This window comes from Takifugu flavidus, chromosome 14 (genome assembly GCF_003711565.1).
Source record: "Takifugu flavidus isolate HTHZ2018 chromosome 14, ASM371156v2, whole genome shotgun sequence".
Taxonomy (NCBI): Eukaryota; Metazoa; Chordata; class Actinopteri; order Tetraodontiformes; family Tetraodontidae; genus Takifugu; species Takifugu flavidus.
In genome coordinates this window covers 12,101,342-12,119,816 of record NC_079533.1, presented here as the reverse complement: position 1 = coordinate 12,119,816, position 18,475 = coordinate 12,101,342, and the positions used below count along the sequence as shown (strand labels likewise).

The following is an 18,475-nucleotide window of genomic DNA, read 5'->3' as shown; positions in this document are numbered from 1 at the left end:
TGACACTTCCTGTCACACCGGCATCCTCTTTGCTTTTCTCATAGGCCGGAAATTTGCATGGTAGCCTAACGTCTAATCAGAGCGGCGGAACGGAGCGAAAGGAATGAGATGGGCTGGGAGCGGGACAGGGACGGGGAAACGGGACTCTTCGTCCAAACAGTGGGGCGATGATCCCTGGGATCGGAGGGAGAATTTTGAATTGAGCGTCGGTGAATCTGCCGCGCAGAGGAATCCAGCGAAATCTTCAGATGGGAAGATGGTGGCGGCAGAGCGCAGACGGCACCGGTTTGTTTTGGGAAAGCAAAGCTTGTCCGGTATCGTGACTGGTAGCCATCAACCACTCTGACGTGCAGGATGTTGTTGAAATAACACTTCCTTAGAAACAAGCGTATATTACAGCAGATTAGTACCTACGGAGGAAATGATGACCCGGCACCGTGGGTTTAAGCTGGCTGCCACTGCAGCCATTGAAAGAAAGTGAAGGAACATGAACTCCATCATATTTGTGTTTATTTTTGATCAAAGAAACGGGTACGGCAGCCTGCGTGTGGGTGGACCAGCGCTGAACCCTCGCCGATCAAGCAAAGCTACCTTTTTTAATTTAAGTTCTAAAAGTCCCCGTCGACATGGGTTCCGTCAGCTACCTGCGCTTCCCAGTGTGCGTCCACGCCACACGCACCCCCCGTTTGTGTGATTATAGTATGCACAGCTGCATTCCACGCCTGTCGGCAGGCGTGAGCAGACAGATCTAGTCAGCTCTGAGCTGCTCCGTGTGCTGGGAATGTGGACCGAGGCTACAGGTGGACTCGGCTCGCATAGTTTAGTCAGCCAGCAACGGGATTACTGGGACATTTAGAGCGGATCATTTGCTTTTCCTCAAGGCTATCTCATGTGAATGAGGAAGTATCAATGCGCGCTGTCCTGCAGGGAATTGTTTTTGTGGCTTGTCAATTAATAACATGATGTTGGAATTGGACCAAAAGCTCCGGTAAAAGGAGAGCTGGGCGCTGCTGAAATCCTCCTCCCATGAAACTGAAGTCCTCCTCCAAATCCCGTCATGTTCTGCCCAAATCTTACTCCCCAAGGCAGAACCTGTGGGGAGAGAGCCATTTTATCCCATAAAGTGCATTCGTTAACGCTCCCAACGTTGAGGGCTGCTCTCGCTGAATTCAGGAAGCTCCACAAAATGTGAAGGAGCCACTTCAACGTCTGGCTGACTGATTTATTGTCTCTGAAGGGTTCGAATACTGTTGTTTCTTGTCACAGCAATAAAACATGTTCTCGCCGTGCAACGACGGGCGGCGTGCACGGTTAAGATCTGCTCAGTAAAAACCCCTCAGAGGCCGGGCTGGAGTCCCTAGCGGTGGGATTCCAGTAACCCGGCACCACCGAGACACGAGGAGATGCATCCTGGAAAACATCCCGTGCGGTTTCTTGTTTTCGGCTGCTACCTGCCTCTTCTGTTTTGCCCGCGGAGTCCCAGAAATGTGAGGAATGACGCAAGGCGGCATTGCCCGGATTCTCTACAGCAAGAACCCAGCTGCCTGTTGGAAAACAAGGTTCAGGAAATTCTTCCTCATTGTTCTCTGAATCAGACGGCGACTCGTTCAGTCGCCTCCTTTCACCGAGAAGTTTGAAAGGAATGCGGAGCGTCCACCTCTAGAATGCCGGGAATGTGATTCCCGCCTGTTCTGACGGCACAGTTGCATTGAAACATCCATTCAAACGTGGCGATTGAGAAAGCAGAAGGAATACATCAGCTCATTCAGCTCGGCCTGCTGCGCCCTGTTCAGGTTACTGAGTGTCTCTCTTCAGGGTTTACACGCTCATAACCTTCAGCTCCACCTCAGCGCCGCCGTGGGACGGATGATTGTGGCTGGCGTGAGAGATACAATGTATCTCTGACAGATCTGAACATGGTAAACAAATCAAGATTTAAGGTCACTGAGGTCAAGGATGGTTCATTCAAACAAACACGTGCACATGCCAAATCTCATCCTTTCTGACCCTGTGCGTGAATATGCTTCATTTCCAAAGAGGCAAACCTGTAGCTAGCATTTTCAGGAGCAGCTGTCTGGCTAATTCTTTCAGCACACGTTGGTGCTAACGTGCTAGCTGTAGCTGCCGACGCACTGGACCCTCCTCTCAGTAGAGCCGACCCTGGCCGCTTCCTGAAGGCAGTAAAAGCTGGCGTGTCGGTGTAAGATCGCTGTTATCTGTTGGGCAACCTGAGTTCCGACACGGTGTGTTAGCTTCCGCTGTTGATTCATCGCGACATTTCCTGTGCAAACACATCCACATTACAGGATGAGTGTCGCTGCATGTTCGCGTACATGCTCACGTACGTGCTCATGTTATCACCAGCAATGGGAGTCAGAGTACGGGCAAGTTTAGGACTTTTAAATCTGTTTAAAGAAAGAATGTTGCTGCTCGCAGACAGCAGCTTTTACAACTTCCTCATTTCCTTTACCCCGGATATCTCTTACCTGTTATGTCGGGAATGAAACGTGTAATGAAACTTGGTTCTGTTTTAAACCAGGAAACGCGGGTACATTTCTCCCATTGCTGCGTGGGGTTACTTTCCTTGTCTGCAGAGTGCGAGGGAAGGAGAAGGTGCTTGCCTGAACAGATATCCGTGTTGGGTAGTTTGGCCAGCTGACAGCCTGCCTGTGGGTGTGTGCCGGAGCAGCCGCAGTTTAGCTACACTACTCATTAATACTCCTTTTTGCTGTTTCTGCGGCCTAAATTTAGCAGCACGAGCGTCTTCTGAAGCGTCGCAGGGTAAAAGATGCAAGAATTTCGGGCCAACCATTACAACCAGTTTACAAAATCTGGGTCAATGAGACGGCTGAGGCAGATGCAGCTTGTTTTTCTGATGTGAAGGTTTGAGTTTTATTCACCCGACGTCCTCGTAGGGATGTTTAGTGTCGTGATGGTAAGAATAAACGCTGCAGACAGGAGCTTCCTATGCTCGCCTTTTTTTTTTTACCTTTTTCATTTTTAGGAAAAAAAAGGAGGAGAAAAAATAAGAAGTGCAGCTAGGATTACGCGGAGGGTCAGATTTTCCATTTGTGCGTGTGGCACAGCAACACACGGCGCATGTTCTGTTTGGTTTGGCTGGCGGATCGAGGGCAACGGCTGCGCTGCTTTCTGAGCCCATCACCCTCAGAAGAAAAGAAGCAGGAGTCCGAAAATCAGAGGGAGAGAGTGAACTTTCTGCTGCACAGTGCAGTGAAAACTAGATTTAAGTAGGAAGGCTTCAGTTTGGGGGACCGTGTGATGCACCTCTGCACAATCAAGTCAAACTTTCTGGGTTTTTACTCTTTCGTGCTGCCGTTTCCTACAATTTCACCCATTTTGCTGATGATTTTCATAAGTGGACTATAAATATCTTCATCTGGATCAGTCTGACGCCTCCCCCCCTACTCTGCCTCTGATTTTTCCCTCTTTCCATGCCCCCCCCCCCCCCCAGCAGCATCACGACTGTCGTCACCAGCCTGTTTTTTGATTTTACGAAGCTCGCTCCTCGTTGTGGAAACTCTACGGATCCAGGATTTGCACTGTTTGTTTCCCCGTGCAGACCTTATCCAGCTTCTGAGTGCCGCCCACGTTTTGCAGTCTGATCAGATTTGTGCGGGATAACGACGTGGTAAAAGCTTGCAAATAAACAAATAAATCAAGCCTTCTGCACCAGCAGCCTTCGCCCTGTGCTCCATCCCTTTGTTAAGTGGAACCGAGGCTCAGCTGTGAGCATCAGTTGGGCTTTAAGTGCTGTAAATGCATCTGAAACCCCGACAGAGGTAACGCGGGCAGAGATAGGGCCCTGGCGTTAAGCTTCCATGTTGTGTGGTTAATGATCCTGTCAAGAGCGGCGATACCGCAGGATTATACCCGACCTCATAAACATTACAGCTGAAGTCCTGCCTGATGCCGAGCTTCTTTGCATTTCCTGGAGGGCCACCGGGCCATTAGAGGGCTCTCTGGCACCACTCCAGCTATGTTTTTCCCTTTAAATCTGGTTTAAATGTGACTCAACTTAACCAAAGGGGGAAGCTAAGGCCTTTTGCTTCTTGGCTTGTTGACTGTTGCCGCGGAGACCAGATGCATTCCCTCTAAAAGGGTATGGACTGCATAACACTCAACGCTATTTTCCAACTCTTCTACCTTTAATCTCCCTCACATTTATATCTGCACCGCCGCATGTGAATAAACACAGGGATCCTTTGGAATTTGACTATCATTCCACAGCTGTAGTTTTTGCATCTAAAGCGCCTCTTAATAATCTCCCACTGTGAAGAACTTGTCTTATTATATATCATCTTATTATAGTCTTTGTTAGCCCATTTAGGGCTTCCTTTTAACCACAGAGCCTAAGGCTGACGGAGAGGCTCCTCAGTCCTGTAACTGAAGCGTTAAATGCTATCACTGCAGGCACCGTGTGGGCCCGTACGTTTGTTATGTTGTGTTATATGTTGTGTTGAATATCCACAGCATCGGTGTGTGTGTCCGTTCTGCTGGAGGCTGATGTGAAACACAGAGAAACTGAAGCTGACCCGTTCCCTTCTGAAACGGCTATTTTAGAAACCAGAGGTGTTGAGCAACGCCATAAAGACCCAAGTCGTCCTCCTGCTCGAGGATTGTTTTTTTTCTTATACGCTTGTGTAGGAGCGCATTGACGTCGCCCCCGTGCTGGGTCAGTGAGCCGCCTCTTGATGGGAAAGGGCGAAATGTTGTGGGAAGGACAGCGGCTTCTGTCCGGCAACAAGCCGCTTTTGTCTGAGGAGTTTCTCTGCTGCCCCGTGTGATTTAGGAGAAGCGGACCCAGCCACACACATGCACGCTCCTCATGCATAAACTTCCCCCGTGATGCTCCGAGTCGCCCTCTGTGGTCTGGTCACGTGTGGAAACTGTTTTCACATCTCTTTTTCACTCTTCTTTTTCTCACTTTTTCTCACTTTTTTAATGTGCTTTGAATATAAACAGGCATATACTTAAACTATATTTTCATCATTTCTTAACATTCGACATTCTGCCTGAAGGTGGCAGCAGCACCGTGTCACACACACTCGCGCCGTCTCGCCACACACACAGCAGTTTATTTGTTTTACGATTATTCTCGTCCTGTAAAGGGGCTGATTCAGTTATTTTCAAAGAGTTGACTTTTTAATACCACCTCAAAACGACCTTATTACTCTTGAGGGTAGAAGCTAAATTTAAATTCTGCTCGCGTTTTTTTTGAAGCCAGTTCAGTCGGAGAACCCATGACTGCCGCTTTGGCAAATTTGGGGGGTTTTGGCTGTGATACTTGCACTTATCAATGGGAATTCTAAAGGGTTATTCCGCTATTTACTAGAATGAACTGGTTTCACTCTAAATGTTGGTGCCTCAGCTGGTGGCGAGTTAATGGATGCCTCTGGAGGTTATGATGCTCTAATCACAGATGGGGTCAATGGGTCACCATACGAGCCTCCAGGGAGGACAGGCCGAAGGTCACAAGCTCAGCACCGTCCTGTGGGGGGGGGGGGCACTGGGACAATTACATGCAGGTGGGCTCGGGAATGGTAAAATAAAGTGCATGATTTCAAAAGCAGAATCATCTTTCTTTGGAAATTCTATTACAGTGACGCTAGATTTTCCTAAACAACCCAAAACTGGGGCCGTAAAAGATGTTGAATCCTTTCGTGAAGGCCACCACACCCTCCGTTCAAGTCCAAGGGGCGTCGTTAGGCATCGCAGAGCGAGTGGCGCGGTCGTAGTAGCGATCGTATTACCCTCCTCTCTCTGGGAGACCACCACTTGGGACGCTAAAGCAGAGATCTGCTTCTCGGACATCCTGTCATGTCTGTCTGGGTGTATTGATCACCTGCTGGAGGCCAATCGATGCATGAGCCAGGCACGGCTTTACACACTCCGTGCCTGGTTTGTAGCAGTTCTAATAGTTGTAATAAAAGCAGGAGTGGTAGTTACAATAATGGACCGTGACAAACAGCGTGATGGTGAGTTTATTTGGGTGACATGCTGATTTGGGGAATTCCCTCGTCTTCTTCCTGTCACACAGGTCAATTTCTGTATCTTCCCCGGTGGCGAAATGCTCGTTATCGTCATGTCCTGTTGACTCAGGTATTTCATATAACCTCCTTTACATTATCGGCTGCCGCAGATGTCTCGGGTCTGTATGTGCCAACACCACTGCGGCCTTATTGTACGTGCACATATGCACGTGCTCGCTCAGCAGCATGACAGGACTGCTCACTGCAGCAGTTTGCAGCAGCTCGCTAACCCAGTTAACCACAACGTGATCTGTGTCAATACAGTTCGACATCCTGGGTGGTGCGGGCCAGAATCTTTCATGCCAGCCCGCTTCAGCGTCTCTGCCTCGGAATGCGTACGCAGATTTCACAGCTCTTTCTGATGAGCAGCGGCCCGCATCAAGCGCTGGTTAGATGTTCAGGCAGTTGCTTGGTCTTGTTCTCTTTTTGTTGAGGCATTTTCAGTGAGTTCTGTTTGAGTTTCATGAGTCATTCCCGATTTTTTAAACGGTTGTAGCCATTAAACCCAGATTGCGGCGTGATTACAGACTGGGAACAGTTGCAACATCCAGCCCCAAATGATTTTCCAGAGGATCAGTTATTATTCCTTCTTTGGCGTGTTGGTATAGGCTCTCAGCCATCCAGGTCATTGTAGTTTAATGCTTAACTCCAAGGCAACGGCTTTCACAAGAGTGTGTAACCGTTCTATTTATACTAGCGTTAGTTGCAACCCACCTGTTTGAAGCAGTAGCATCAGTAGCCTCTTTGTTAGCTCCATCCTGCAGAGCCCTCCCCAGCGTACACACACGCACAGCCATGCACGCACACTCGCACACACACACACACACACACACGTTGTAGTCAGCTTCTTAATGTTTTGACAGCTGGTTCTGATAGAGGACTATTTTAAGGTTGTGAGTGGATCTATCTGTGCTTGTTTCACTGCCTGTCTGGCTTCAGTGCCGTCAGTTTGACAGGCAGTGTTTAGGGCAGCCTGACAGGCTTAGTCAAAGTGTCGCGGCTCGATTTACTCACCGCTAACGCATTCCACACACTGTAAACAATGAGCCCGCCTCTTAAAAGCTTTTTCTTCTCTTCCAACTGTAAACAGCGTATTCTGAGGCCTTGGCATACGTGCATTGTGGGAAGTTGCAGGGAATATTCGTGAAAGATTTCAAGCTCACTGTTTTCCTTTTGTTGTGAGTGGGCTCTCATTGTTTTTGGTCATATATAAAACTGATGTGACTTTTTCTGTCATCCAGGACCTGCACACGATTTACTGTCACCTGTATCACATGGACGTCCTCTCGCACCTTCGAGAACACCAGCTAAGGTGAGTCAATGAACCCTCCCTCTCATTTTTTCCAAAATATTTTACAGAACTTGGATGTTGCTTCATTTTCAATTTTTTTTGACATCATTGAGTAGTTCTGGTGGTTGAAGGCGATAGACCGTGAGAGGTAAAAGTGCATGAAGAGTCCAGCTGGTGTTAAAGGATCTTGTGTTTGCCCCTCTGTCTCAGGTCAATGTGTACCTCCGCTAGATATGAGCGACACGGTGCCAACCACATCCTCTTCTAGTAAGTGCAAAAACTCGCAGGTTGCAGGCAGTTGATCTGTTTTTCAACACTGTTATTGATTTTGTAATTGATCCAAACCTTTTATGATCGAGCTTTAATGTTACAGTATGTAGAGGAAGGAGGTCAAGTCACTATTTATAGATCATCAGTTACTGATGGCATATTTTATTACTATTAAGATGTAATACAACCTATAACTGTACTGAAAAGACACACATCATGTGATTTAAGATGCCATTTAAGATTTAGCAGGTGGCATGAAAGGAAATCTCTTTTTGAAACTTTTCATTCAAAAAGCATTCCAGTAGCTTTTATATGTTGGCTAAAAGATTCAGTGATTTGTGCCTTAGTGAGTCAATACTTGTGGTTTTGTACTGTGTTTCAGCCCAGACAGCATCGCTACATGTTGGTACATCCTCCTCTCAGGATCAGTCTTTGTCAAGGAGCACATGTACTTGGCAAGATGCTGGTAAGTAACAGTTGATGGAACACCCACAGAGAAAGCTGCAATTTATGGGAAGAAAGAGTTGAGAGGTGTTGTTTTATTCTGTCGGAATCTAATATCAGTACATTTTTGTTAAGGAACATTCAAGGAGCTTAATCAAACCTAAATATGTAAAAATCTAATGTCAAGTTGCTCTCAGAGACCTTCAGAAGCTTCATAAAATGGCTGGAAACATGGCAGTAAAATCAAATGAGCCCTGAAAGCTCCACAAGGATCACTGGAGCACTAAAAGGTCCAAAGTAAAGGTTGCTAAGCTTAGAAGGCTAATCGTTGAGAGTGCTTTAAAAATTTATACCACTGTTACTTGCGACTAATAGAGACTATTCATTCCAATATTTGTCTCTAATACCTGTTCCTTCAGTAACTGCTTCATCCAGTTTGTCTCTTTAACACATTATTGGTCTCTGCATATCTTGGCAGGGGAGAACATTTGTGTCCTCGTTAGTCCAGAAAAGGAGGAGTTGGGGGGCGATTCCTCCATTTCTCATGTCCCCCTCCAGAGATCACTCGCAATGCCAAAAAAGAGTTGCCAGAAAATCATTATAAAGAGAAGTTGCACCTGTTTAAACAATGAAATTAATGGCTGTGGACGAATCCTCTGAAAGGAATTGCCCACAGCCATCCCTCAGCTCTGTATGCTACCCTCTGTTGTTGGATTTGGACGGGACTTAGGAGCACCACGTGCCAGAAAGAAAAACAGGGGAGAGTTACCTTCTGCTTTTAATGATTAAACACAACATAAATGCCATTCCTTCTGAGATATTTATGACCTAAAGGACTTCAACCATTTATTAATAAGAGCTGTTAAAGACGGGGCTAACACAATAGTAGTTACCAATAGGAGACTTCACAATGGGTGTAAAAGCAGGACAGCAACAGTTGTTTAAATCTGGTCAGTGAAACATCCGAAAAGCAGCAGCTCATCAGTTATTATGATTGGAATCATTTTTTTTTTTTGGGGGGGGGTTGCTTGCTAAATGAAGACCAGAAGAGCAGGTCTGGTGACATGTCACATGCTTTAGTGCAGGAAGCTACATGTGGTTTATCCTCCACATGGTTAGGTTTTAGATCCCATTCCTGTCAGATTTGTCATGATGCACACAGGACAAGGATGACAGGTTTTGTGTCATGAGAGATTGGAATCTAATCCTGAATCAGTGGGTTGATGTGGCAGTATCTTAAATTCAGAGCATTCTGCCAACATTCAGCCATCAAACTTATATCCAGTACAGGTGTGACGAGGAAAATATGCAATAAATCCAGAAATAGACCATTTGATCGGTGATTGATACCTCATTTAGTAGCCAGTACCTTCAAAACAAATTGCCGACTGATTAGTTATTGAGATGTATTATAAATGTGTCGTATCCTAATTCAGGGGCATGCTGGACACCTTTCATGAGACGGGTAATTAAGGTGAGCTTGTAGAGCTGAGAAAAGTGGGGTAAGGGGACAGATCAAAGCCTCCCATGTGGTGGAACTACGTGTTACCTCACAGCACACCACACCAATTAACTGCCAATTATCAATAACCCCGGGGCAGCCGCTATTGATTCTGTGTGTTTGCATTTCAGTGTAGGTCAGTCAACAGTTGGGGTGTGTGGGGGAGGTTGAATGTATGTCACTGAGTTGGACTGCCTGGGGGTGGGGGGCTTTACAAAGGGTCAGCGTCTGTGTGTGTGTGTGTGTATTTGTGGAATGCGGAACCACTGGCAGAACAGTGGTTGGCCATGTGTTCCTGAGCAGCCTGCCCGCCTGGAGCCCAAAAGCACATCCAGGCAGGAAATGAGCAGGATACACTCACACTCACACACTCGCACACTCACACACACGCACACTCCTGTGGAGCCAGCCGACAGAGAACGTAGTAGAGCGGGAGGGGAGCACACACTCGCACTCCTCCCTCATTTTAAGGACCAACTTTAAGGCTTGACAGTTCCCTACTTCTACTTTCTTTTTTCTCATTTCTATTCCGGACTACTGAACACTCGGATTCATTGGAACGCTTAACACCCCTCCTTTCCACTGTGGATAATATGCTGGATAATACTTCACCTACAAGGAATACAAAGAAGCGAAGCTCCAGAATTCCAGTTCCCGGTTAATTTGAAGTTTGTGAGAATCTCTGACATTTCTTCGGATGCACTGTAAGTGATTACAGGCTAATTCAGTCAAGACCCTTTCAAAATTCCCTCTCTCTTCCTCTGCGTCTTTTTGAAGCCAGCGTGCTTCATTTCCTGCATTCTTGTAACCAACTCCTCAGCCAAAACTCCCCGGGGCACTTTAGTAGAATAACTTACCACTGCCGGGCCCCTCAGCAGTGGAAAACACAGCGCTGGCTCCTCTGGGCCGCATTATCATATTTACAATAACTATCTTCACCTTAAAAGATGCCGTGCAGGTTAAGCTTTAGCTTATTGGCAGAAACGGCAGCAACCATATACGTAAATAATGTGGTTCAAATCTTAATTTGGATTCGCCACAATATCAGGAGCACATGTTATTTATTAGACTAAACTGGTCTGTATCATATTATTCACTCCAGAGTCAGGTTGGCATTCAGCAGCCATTAACATTTTTGAACCCCTTCCCAGATTTGTTTGACTCAGACGGGTCTTATCTCAAACGGCTTTTATCAGCGCCATTATTGAAAACACACTCCCAACAGTGGCAGTTTCTGCGCTTGTGGCCGCCACTGTTACTGAAGTGACCAGTACCAGCTGTGGATGATTAATGGCGAGTCTGTTAATGTATTAAGCGGCTCCTCTGAACCCGTGCCGACGTCTCTCCACAGCTACAGGACGTTGCGCTTGTTTGTGCAGTTCAGTGGCAACACCATCGCAACAACCAACTGTGATGTGCAAATTGGGAAAAAAAAAAAAATGTGTGGAAAAACATCATTTGACTCATCTTGAAATCACATTTGAGGTCCAATCCAGCTTTGAATTTGGGGGTATTGATGTAATTTACTCCTGAATCCACCTTGTTTTGAGGTTGAAGTGGGTTGGTTGTTTATCTTGCATGCTTCGCTGTGACTGGCCAGTTATCTCTCCATCAGCTGTGTATGTTTGACCTGCGTGTGAAGCAGCTGGCTGGGCCTCGGCTCACATTCTTCATCAATCGGCCACTTGTTTCGCTAATGAATTGTAGTGTTCCTGAACGGCTCATAACGCCATTCCTCGGAGTCCCTGTTGTGCACGTTGGTGGTCTGTTTTATGGAACAGAGAGCTGGAGAGTCCTTCAGTCTGTAACGTGTCCACATGAGTCAGTCGTCTCGTTTTCAGTGTTTATTCATGACTATGATGGAAAACTGGGATCCCAGATCTTCTCAGACTTTCTGTTGGCTTTACTGCGCATGATCACAAGATTTCCACGTTTGAAGTGAACTTTGATCGTAGTCCAAAAATAGCGACTGCTGACGGATCAGAATGACCTCAGCAAAGAGGTGAACAATTTTAGGTTTACACCTCTGTTGTGTGTCAGACAGGATTATAGGAGAACTACTGGAGAGATTTCAGCAGGAACGATAGGAGTGGGCCAAGGAACAGCCTATTAAATGTTTTGTGATGTGCTCAAAGGGAATTAAATCCTTATTTAGTCTAGAATGGAACCCCAATGTATCGTCAAGAGTCAGCCATTGCATAACAGTTTTCTGAATCTTACAAAAAAAAGACGTTTATTCATGGGATCAACCTTGAGGTTTTTCAAATGCACAGTTTCTATATTTATTTAAATGGCAAGAAGCAACTTATACAAACGTAGCAAAGGAAAGGAAAAACAACAGTGCTCTTTTGGTCGGCCTCATTTATTTAGACACATACAGATATGACCGTAACACTCTGTTTCACTGATATTCAAATGAGGATAAGTAAGTGAATTCATCCCCATTTCCATTTAGATTTACTGCAGGTGGAGAACCTTTGCATGGTTTGACTTTTACAATGTTGCTATAAACAATTTAAGTGTTTCGATCTCCTAGTACCTTAAAGGCCACCCCGCTCCACTTACAACCTTGTGTTGTTGTTCTAACATGGATCTTTTTACATTTATGATGATGTGAACAGTTGCATATCTGAAACAAAGGAATGGATCCTTCCCAAGTACCAGAGAGAGAGGATGAATCAAATACCACAAAGTGAGTGTGTGTGGCCTTTAGTGTCGGTTGTCATGCTTTATTGCCACCGGCCCTACAGCTGTCACCGGAGCAGGGGCATGAACCTGCCACCAGCATGCTTCTGTAAGAGAGGAGACAGAAACAGAAATCCTCACCTGCTGCAATCCTGCAAAGTTTTCACGATTATCACAGCAGCGTCTCGAGACCTGTGTTGAAGATGAAGTGATCTTTGGGTTTCCAACCCCCCAAGAAAAGAGGAAGTTCAGCTATTTTTGTCATGAGGGAGTTTCGGGTTTTTAAAGTGAGGTTTTTTTTCTTCATGTTTTGTTATCATGAGATATTGCTGATATCTGCATGAACTTGAAGTGTGATAGAGCGCCGCTTCTTCAGAAATATTAATCACGGTGCATTAAATGGCCAAATGAGCCTGTGTTTTATGATCAGTAGTGTCTAATGTTCATTCATCTTAAAACCAACGTCCTTTTTGTCTGGGTAAAACCAGCAGACTGCAGTTTAAGGTCTCTTTCGCTCATTATTTCCACAAGCTGCTTGAAACAAGCCGACTATACCAACATATCAGATCTCAGTGCAGCCAGAAAATCCTACACGTGCGCACACACACCCACGCATGACCACGTTTGACTGGTATTGACTAAAATCTGTTGATTCTTGCATTAGTCGGGAAACGTGCAGAGCTGTGGTGAAACGTGTTGGGGTCCACACACAAACACCTCCAGCTCTGTTTCAACAGAAAGCTCATCCCTTCTGTTTGCATCGACCTGTCTCGCCGCGCTCCACGCTAAAAGACCCGAACACGGCGAGAAGTCAGGCTCGGCGAGCCTTCTGCGGCGCTGACAGGGACCATGCGTCTCGCCTCAGTGGAGTGTGGAGGGATGTGTCAGAGTTGCCCTGACCTCAGGGGCGGAGGGCTCCAAGAAAGGTCCCAGTCCAGCCGTGTGCATTCCACACACGTCACTTTTTAAGATGTGCTGGTAAAGTTATGATGTTTTTACTCTGAAATGCAGAATTGACTCTCAAGACTCTCTGGTGCATGAGTGTTAAAAGTCCCTTTTGTGTATAATTAGAGCCTTTTGTGACAAAGTGTCAAGGCTGCGAAACAATGTGGGGAATTCGTATTGCTGGACCAGGTGTTGTAACTGACTGATGGAGGACCGAAAAGCAGAAATGGGAATTCTTTCTGCAGCTGACGCTCTTGAAGTCCAGTCACAGAGGGAAACAATTTATATCAACTCATTTTGGAGAAAAAGAATCCAAGTGCACCTTGGCTCTTATAAAAGGAGTTAAAACAATTAAATACAAAGGAGTGATGGCTTTTACTCTGTAAATTGAACTGATAAGTGCACTTTATGAAAGCCGTTATTATTTCGCACATTTAGCAATTAATTAACTTTCCTGCAGAAATCTGGGTGTAATCCTTTTAGCCTTAATTGTGTGACCATAAGCAGCGACGGTTTATCATGTGGACTACGTGCTCTCAGGTGAATCTCCTCCGTCTGGGAGTCGGGACACGTGGATCCACTGTGAAAATGAGTACATGTGACAGCAAAGTGTCAGATAAATTTAATCTGCAGCAATGTTGGCACCACTTCATCTGAGGCAGGTTTCCAAGAGTTTCTTTTTTTTCCCCAACCCCGTTCACTCCGGATATTCACCCATCCATCCAAAACGTTCATTTCATGCCTCCTCTTCTGCCTCTCGAGAGATTCGTCTGCATGAAGAACACATGTTCATCCACTTTAGAAGATTTTCTTTATTCTTTCCTTTATCAGAACACCTTATGAAGACAAACCTTTTTTAATGCAGCAATTCAAGAGGCCGAGCATCTGTTTATCTAATGATGGTGTTACTGAGAGCAGAAAAGAAAGATGAGCCGAGCCAAACATTACAAACCAGAGGTAAAATGGTCGTTTCCAGGGTGAGATCTGAAGTGTCGAGGACCTTGAGGAGAAATTCTAGTGTAAGTGGGATGTTGGCCAGCTCAACACGCTACCATGATTAAAAACAGACGCTCTTTCAGTGCATAAACAATGCTGAACTGTGGCTTTCAGCTGGTCCAAGGCTGAGAGGGACCTCTGTTCACAGGGGTCACCACCAATAGTGAGTGATCCAGTGGAATCTGTCACAATGTTTATTTACTTATTTATTTGTCTTTACTGCTCTACGCTGTGCCTTGTGTGACTCCAGACCCAGATCAGTTGGGTAGCTAGCTTTCTTTTTTTTTCTTTTTTTTTTTAGCAGTATTTCATTATATTATAGATATTCTTAAAGTCATTAAGTAGAATTGGTTATTTTTGAAAAAAAATTAGTGAAGCACCTCCTGTTTGGTGGATGATTTCATCTTTATTATCTTCCTGTTCTATCTAAATCATTCAGATTGGGTAGAAAGGACCCCGACAACAAGGTTGTTTTCCGAATATGTCACTAAGCACATAGTTAATGTGACGTGAGACGTTCTGCAGTGGTTCCTGTCACGGGTAAAGTACAAACCAGGACACGTGGACTCGCCGCAGCATCAGCTGCTTTTTACCCCATTTATCAGCAGCCCAGCAGACCCCAGCTAAACCTGACAAAGCTTTCTGTTGTGCGGCACTTGTGCTGCCAGTAAAGCAAAATAGGTTGTTGGAAACAAATAGGTTATTAAAGATAAAAGTTTACATACCAGCACATTAGCTATACCTTTCCCACAGAAGCAGGACATCTCCTTAAATAACATGCAACTATGATGGAATCTGTTGACAAAACTAATTGGAACTGCATGTTTTGTGTCAATTTACAGTTTTGGCAGGCAGCTGGGGGGCAGACGAGGCTGTGAATGCATCACGTTGGAGCCGTCAGAAATGATTGTGGTAAGCTGCAGACATCACTTCTTAGAAACACTCACCGGACAGATTTATGTTATTTTTCTGTAACCGTCATCACTGCAGCGGGCAAAACAATGAAAAGCTTATCGTTTTTAAGCAGGAGGTCCCTCTGTTCACTCAAATCGGAGGATTTATTGAGGAAAACAGTTTATCCTGATTGAATCTCAGTTTTCCCACTGAAATACAACAATATGAAGTACACAATTCACACGCTCGGTGATTCTTCTGAAAAGTGCAGCAATTTAAAGGCACTTATGTTTCCCCAATGGTAAAATAAAAGAACATATGATTTTGTTTTTGTACTGTATAGAAAATTCCACTAAAATAATTTGGAAATTCAGATTTTGAAAGTACCCAGACCAGCCGATCGCTGCTGGCCTATTTTTTATTGTTGTCATTTTAATTTTAATTTTAATGTCAGTATCTTCCTCTGTTCCACCTCTGCACCTCAGTGTACTAGAGCAAATAATGGGAGGAAAGGTCAAATGTGTGGAATTTTAGGCAGAATCAATCTTTTTTATTGTGGAGGATTTTAGGCTTTCTTGAAATTTTAATTGCAGCCTACCACCAGGGGGCGATCATGGTGTTTTACTGTCCTTGAGGAGTTCCTGTTATCCAGCGCTGTCAATGGATGTGCAATAAATGAAACACCATCCCTGCGTCGATAATTCCAGTTACATATTATTATACGAGGAGGTTGAAGCAATCTCAGGTCAAAGGATTCATATAATGATTTAACTGCATTTTTCATTCTGGGGAATCATTAATAGGAGGAGATGAGCAGTAATAATCCATCACTTTTGGTATGACACAGAAATAAAGCTTAGGAATCAGAAGTGCACGCACACAGAGCAGGCACACAAACTTCTCTTATACGTGCACACACAGAAGAGCAGAGGGGCCGAGGGTTAGTCACACCGCAACGATGCCAATCGGCTAATTAGGGCCATGGGGATTGTAGCGGGAGTTAAATTTGTGGTTATCGTCATGACTCCAGTCACAGGATGACCGGGAATGACACTCGCAGACTGACAGGGTCTGTTTGTACATGTGTGGGAGATGGAGAGCAATAAAAAGAAATAAGTAATAGGGAAGAGGGTAATAAATTAGTAAATAAGGCAACAAATGCTCAGTGGGAGTCATGCTAGCAGGCAGACAAAGAGATGCTCTCAGAGAAGCGGACATGTTTTTTAAAGTCTTGAGGAAACAGGAAATATGGTCACATTGTCAGAAATGCAGGAGTTATTCAATAGCTTAGAGTCACAGGATAGGAAGCGGCGATGTCTATTACATACAAGTATACATCATGCAGAGAGTCATATGGTTCCACCGTGAAGCATGACCGTCCCCTAACCCTTCGGAGTCTTGCGTGTATGGCCTTCAGGCTGTCCCGAGAGGCCTGTTAAAACGGACAAAGTCACACTTTTCCATAATAAGCGCATTGATATCGACTCTCGCCCTTCAAACAATGTCTCTGGAGTGCGTGAGCCGTGGCAGAAGTGTTCTCTTTTGGAAAATCCACCAGCACGCCCAGAGTTCAGAGAGGTCAAGTTCAAAAGAGGAAATATGTTTGTGAAACTCTGCGATCACAATCCTTTTTTCCCGATTTGACTTTCTCCTTTTAATAATGAAGGAAAATCAATTCCAAGAGGAATTCCTGAAACTCGTTGCTTGATAATGCTCAGACACCACCTCTGTTTGAGTCACTGGCTCCTCTCGTGGTTAGCAAATATAGCTTGAATATTTTCTAAATGCTGTCATTAGTGACATAACAGGAGTATTGACTTACTTAACATGAGTGGTTAAGAAAGAAAACAAATTCCTGCTGCAGCAACAGCAGAATGAATTGAATGGCCGGAATCTATGCGGCATGCTTTTTTTTTTTTTTTTTTTCTTGTCTGCCTGCTGAGGATATTTGTGTATTTACGATTTCCTGGAGGAAAGCGGAGGCTCGGCGCTCGCCCTGTGCGCGTGTCAGACGGAGCGAGAGGCAAAGCGAGTTAGCATGTGAGTCAGTCCGCTAGCTACCTATTGAGCAGATGAAGTGTTTTGAACAGAAAAGGACGGATTTCACCGTACCTGAGAGGGAATTCATAGACGTCTCTTTCGTAAATTTGGTTTGAACTCTGGTTCATCGCCTCAGTGGATTTAATTTTTGTGATCTCGCAGGATTTTGGAACTTTTTCATACTCTGGATGCAGGACTTCTACCGTGTTCATTGATTGTGTGAAAGTGTTTTCCTGTAGTGTTTCTATCTGCCCTCCTGCAGTGTTTCCTCCTTTTATGCCTTGTTTTGGGTGCGTCCTCGCGTCGGGATGAGTGTTCTCCACTGGCACCGGCTCTCTGTGATCTGGAAGAACTGGATGTTCAACCAGGAGCCAGCAAAAGAGCCCGGTGCCGTTTCCCAAACCGTGCAGGATGAAACCGGCAACACAATCCAGGATAACTCGTATCTCAAGACCCAGAACTTGGATTCTGCAAAGCAGAACTCTTTAACAACAGAGGAGAAATGTATAAATCTGAATGATGTCGGAGTCACCGTTAAGTCTGGACCACTTATGCGCAGTCTTTCTGAGCCGTGCTCACAAACGGAGGTTCGGACTGTTAGCTGTGCATGCAGACCTGAAGGTTTTGGTAGGACAGTCCACCGGAGCTGTTGTTCTGAGCTGGGTCTTAACGCTGCATTGCAGGTGGACAACGGCAGCGAAGGGGACGACAGTTTTCTGCAGAGAGAGGGTTCACAACGGCGGTCTAGACGGCGGTTCAGGAGGATTAACCCCAGGGGAGAGCGGGAGCTCATCACAGATGGCCAAGAACCCTCTGGTTACACCAAGGTGAGAGTCAAATGTTGGCAATCAGTTTATTGTGCAGGTTTTGCTGTAGTCTTTTAAATCACAAAACATGAAGTCAGTCACAAACACATACAGTACTTTGACAAGCTTTGGCAGCCGCGTGAAATTGGAAGATTTCCCTGTCAATTTCTTAAACTACTACTGTTGTTATGTCATTTAGTCTCATCAGAAATATGAGAATTGTCAATAAAACATGGAAAAAAATCATCAACTCTAAAGACAACATTAAACCTGGAAGCACGTTCAGAACATGCACGATTGATTGTGCGAGGGTGACTCCACTGTCTCGACTGATAAGATCAGTGGAGTGTCAGTTACAGTTTTGACTAATCACCAGAAGCCACATTTAACCACAGTTTTTTCCAGTGACAAACACACGCTTGCCTCACACTCACAACTTCCCCAGCTCACGTAACGCTCTCCTGGGTGTTACAAAGGTGTTTAATAGAGTGGCCGTGGCCAGCACTACATGCTGCTGGTCTATTGATGATTGTTCCACTTTTGTATGAATTGT

At 45.3% G+C, this 18,475-nt stretch overlaps 1 protein-coding gene and 1 long non-coding RNA gene across 17 annotated transcripts in view; one reads left to right on the top strand and one right to left on the bottom strand.

Annotated features, from left to right (window-relative positions):
* rapgef6 (Rap guanine nucleotide exchange factor (GEF) 6) overlaps positions 1–18,475 on the top strand; it is a 63,994-nt gene that overhangs the window by 3,547 nt on the left and 41,972 nt on the right. For 7 of the 16 annotated variants that reach the window (XM_057055383.1, XM_057055385.1, XM_057055386.1 and 4 more), the window contains 5 exons: positions 7,292–7,362; positions 7,552–7,608; positions 7,994–8,077; positions 15,025–15,094; positions 17,800–17,943. In XM_057055383.1, the coding sequence (XP_056911363.1) occupies positions 7,292–7,362; positions 7,552–7,608; positions 7,994–8,077; positions 15,025–15,094; positions 17,800–17,943 (426 nt within the window). The other 9 variants (XM_057055376.1, XM_057055380.1, XM_057055374.1 and 6 more) reach the window with 3 other exon arrangements.
* On the bottom strand, positions 494–2,546 carry LOC130538115 (uncharacterized). Its single transcript, XR_008953768.1, has 2 exons — positions 2,046–2,546; positions 494–1,910 (listed from the first exon to the last, which is right to left on the bottom strand). It is a non-coding gene; the product is annotated as an uncharacterized LOC130538115 (long non-coding RNA).